At 39.4% G+C, this 3,610-nt stretch overlaps 1 protein-coding gene across 1 annotated transcript; it reads left to right on the forward strand.

Annotated features, from left to right (window-relative positions):
* Positions 1-1,994: 1,994 nt before the first annotated feature.
* LOC110555660 (olfactory receptor 9I1-like) lies at positions 1,995-2,945 on the forward strand. The gene has a single exon (XM_021649000.2). The coding sequence runs from the start codon at positions 1,995-1,997 to the stop codon at positions 2,943-2,945; it is 951 nt and encodes a 316-aa protein (XP_021504675.1).
* Positions 2,946-3,610: the final 665 nt, after the last annotated feature.

Raw genomic sequence — 3,610 nt, forward strand, 5'->3', positions numbered from 1 at the left:
TTAGACTATCCAGGGCTTGTTGTAGTAAAATAGTTGGGTTCTGGTGATGCCAGAGTGTCCTGGGTTTTGTTAAGCATGGTCTTATTATGTCCTCTAGCCGTCTGGTTGTCCCTGGTATTGGCAGACTTAGAGATCCCTGGTAGTCACTGATGTGTGCTGCCTCTGAGATTGCAGGCAGAGCTGGGACCAGAGAACTGATATGTAAAGGTCACACAACAGGCCTCACCAATGCTGGCTATCTCTGGGATTTCCCAAATAACTTGGGCCCAGAAACCAGCACTTAGAGAGCTTGGGGCAGACCTCATCTCTGTCGACAGTCTCCAGTGGTCGCTGTCCCAGGGACTGCAGGCAGAGCTGGCACCCAGGATTTGGTATGTGGAGGTCATGGAACAGACCTCACTGCTACTGCTAGTCCCCAGTGGTTGCCATATATGGCACTCTATTGTTATTCTCCAATGGCTACCATCTCTGGAACTGAAGGAAAATCTGACACCCAGGAAGAGGTAATAAAGCAAGCTTTTGGTAGACCTCCATGAATGAAGTTTTTAATAGGTCATAAAAGAGAAGAAGTGGTGAGGATTTCCATATTATATTTAGAGAGAGCACAAATTTCTTTGTCAATTATTCACATAATGATATGTGCGTGTGTACAGAGAGAAAAACAAATAGGTATGTAAATAGAAATGAATATATTACGCTAGCTAAAGTTGATAATAATAATAATACTGGGAAATTGTCCACCATTTTTAGTTCTTTTTATGTGCTGGAAACTGCTTCTTTCTCTTTCCAGGAAGAAAACAATAGTCAAAATACCCTAAGCATATACAAGGAAGTATATATATTTAGATGATAGATACATACAAACATACATACATACATTCATACGTAGATAATATGAGTCGACCGGGAAGATATGAAGAAGAAACCAAGAAGGAGGCGGTATAAGGAACATAAAAGGGTAATATGACAAAGGACATATATTAAATTTTTTAACATAAATAATTGGGATGTGTGTATGTGTCTGCACACTCCTGCCATGAAAGCATGGAAGGAGTTTATTTGAAAAAACAAAGGTGACAGAGAAGCATGGAGGAGGTAAGAGTAGGGGGAAAATAAAAATAAGAACAAGATACTATGACATATATATGCATATATATATATATCATATATGCCATAATAAAACCAGTTATTTTATAAGCTCAATTTCATTTTACCACCAAATGTAACTGAAGCACAAAGAAGTTATATGACTTGGCCAAAAGCCCTGAAGTAAAAGGAAAGATAACTACAAGTTTGAACATACTTGTAATTATAGTGTTAACAAGTAGTATTTAAAAAAATCAAGTGTAATATATTAAATAAAATGCCCTTTGACCTGGAGTGATAAAGACTGAGGTACAAAAAAAAAGTTTCAGTTTTTAGTGCTATCTGAATAGTGTTGGTGAGGAGTCAAATAATAATGAAAATATATGAATGTGAACTGTAAGAGATTAGTCAACACAAACAGCAAGCTCTTCATTTTCATACTACAGAAACTCTTTGGGGGAAAATAATTAAAGTGATACAGGTATGTAAAGGCTAAAACTAAGATTGGTGAGCAAATTCTAAAAGGCAACACAATCCAGGTTCAAAATGAGAATTAATATGTTGAATTTTGGTGGATGGAAGTTCAGATATGAACCAGATGCCTTCCTAGCAGGTATGAGAGCATTGAAATAGAGGAATGGACAACTTTGTACCTTCCAAACCTGAGATGCATGTGCCCCTTGTCTTTACAGAAATTTCCAAATTTACACCAGAATTATTCAGAAACAGAAGTTTTAAAACAAAACTCTGCTGTATGAAATTAAGATTCAAGACCTCAAAATAAGCTCTATAAATAACAAGGGGTTACAATGTTAACTTTCATCACAAAGAAAGAGGCTGTACTTCAGTTGTGGTTTCTTTGAAATTCACTCTTGACTTATGATGAACAGACTGTCAATATTGAATCCATGGCCAATAATAACATCACCACAGTAGAGGAATTCATCCTAATTGGCTTTAATGACCACCCAAATTGGGAAATTCCCCTCTTCCTAATGTTTCTCAGCTTCTATCTTGCCACCATCCTGGGGAACTTGGGCATGGCCATTCTCATCCAGGTAGATGTCCATCTCCACACCCCTATGTACTTCTTCCTGAGCCATCTCTCTGTGTTGGATGCCTGCTACTCCTCTGTCATCACACCTCAGATCCTGGCCACACTGGCCACAGGAAATACAGTCATCTCATATGGTCACTGTGCTGCCCAGTTTTTCTTCTTTACCATCTGTGCAGGTACAGAGTGTTTCCTTTTGGCAGTGATGGCCTATGATCGCTATGTTGCCATTAGCAACCCACTGCTCTACACTGTGGCCATGAGCTCTAGAAGATGTTGGAGTTTGGTAGTGACAGCCTATGTCTGTGGAGTGTCTGGGGCCATCCTAAGAACCACATGTACGTTTTCCCTTTCCTTCTGTGAAAATAACCAAATCAATTTCTTTTTTTGCGACCTCCCACCCTTGTTAAAGCTAGCCTGTAGTGACACAAGGAATGCTGAGATTATCATTGTATTCTTCGGGAACTTTGTAATTTTGGCCAATGCCTTGGTCATACTCATTTCCTACCTGTTCATCATCAAGGCTGTCATGAGGATGAAGTCTTCAGGTGGAAGAGCCAAGACTTTCTCAACATGTGTCTCCCACCTCACTGCTGTGGCTCTTTTATTTGGGACCCTCATCTTCATGTATATACGGAGTGGTTCAAGAAAATCCCTAGAAGAAGACAAAGTTGTGTCTGTCTTCTACACCGTGGTTATTCCCATGCTGAACCCTATCATCTACAGCCTAAGAAACAAGGATGTGAAGGCTGCCTTGGAGAAAGTTACTATTAGATGCCAGGTTTCCCACAGCATACAACACTGAGAGAGACGACCTCTAATTTTAGTCAAGTTTGTCAGTATATTCTAACAGACACAAGTGCTACATGCTTGCTGTACGCAGGAAAAGAGAGAAAGTAGACAAATGGTACCAGGGAAGGAAATGTATGGATGTGGTGAACTTTAGATCCAAGGAGATCTGCAATGCTTTATTCTTGTCCCCATTCCCCAAAGTTTCAGTCCATCCTGTTAGTCAATGCCTCCTGCTTCCCTCTTGCTCTTTAGAGAATCTAAGGCTCTACGTTGTTTTACCTGACCCTGATCCTTAATCCATTTTCCCTCTTGTCTTCACTATTCTTAACATTACTGTGCATTCCATATCAATGAAATTTTCTCAGGATCCCTGTGAACTGGACTAATTGGACTTCTTCTCTTTTCCTTTTAACATAGCAGCCAAAAATTCAAGAAATATTGTACAACACAAGCCTTTCTCTTCATCAATGTCTTCTTACCTAATCAGGTCAGGAGATTGTGCAAATGTCTTTCCAGTTAATAACTCACTAGATTTTTGATTCATTCTTTCATGTTATGATGATATCATTAAGGTGAAGTTAAGCAGTTACTTGTGTTAAGGCCTCCACAAAGGACAAGTGTAGATTCTGAAGGACACAGAGCTTGCTGCTACTTCTCATCATACTGTCTGCCTTATGA

The sequence above is a fragment of the Meriones unguiculatus genome, chromosome 1, assembly GCF_030254825.1.
Source record: "Meriones unguiculatus strain TT.TT164.6M chromosome 1, Bangor_MerUng_6.1, whole genome shotgun sequence".
Lineage (NCBI taxonomy): Eukaryota > Metazoa > Chordata > Mammalia > Rodentia > Muridae > Meriones > Meriones unguiculatus.

Bases quoted from the DNA above. Each gene is read 5' to 3' on its own strand.
- LOC110555660 (XM_021649000.2), top strand. From the start codon at position 1,995: ATGGCCAATAATAACATCACCACAGTAGAGGAATTCATCCTAATTGGC.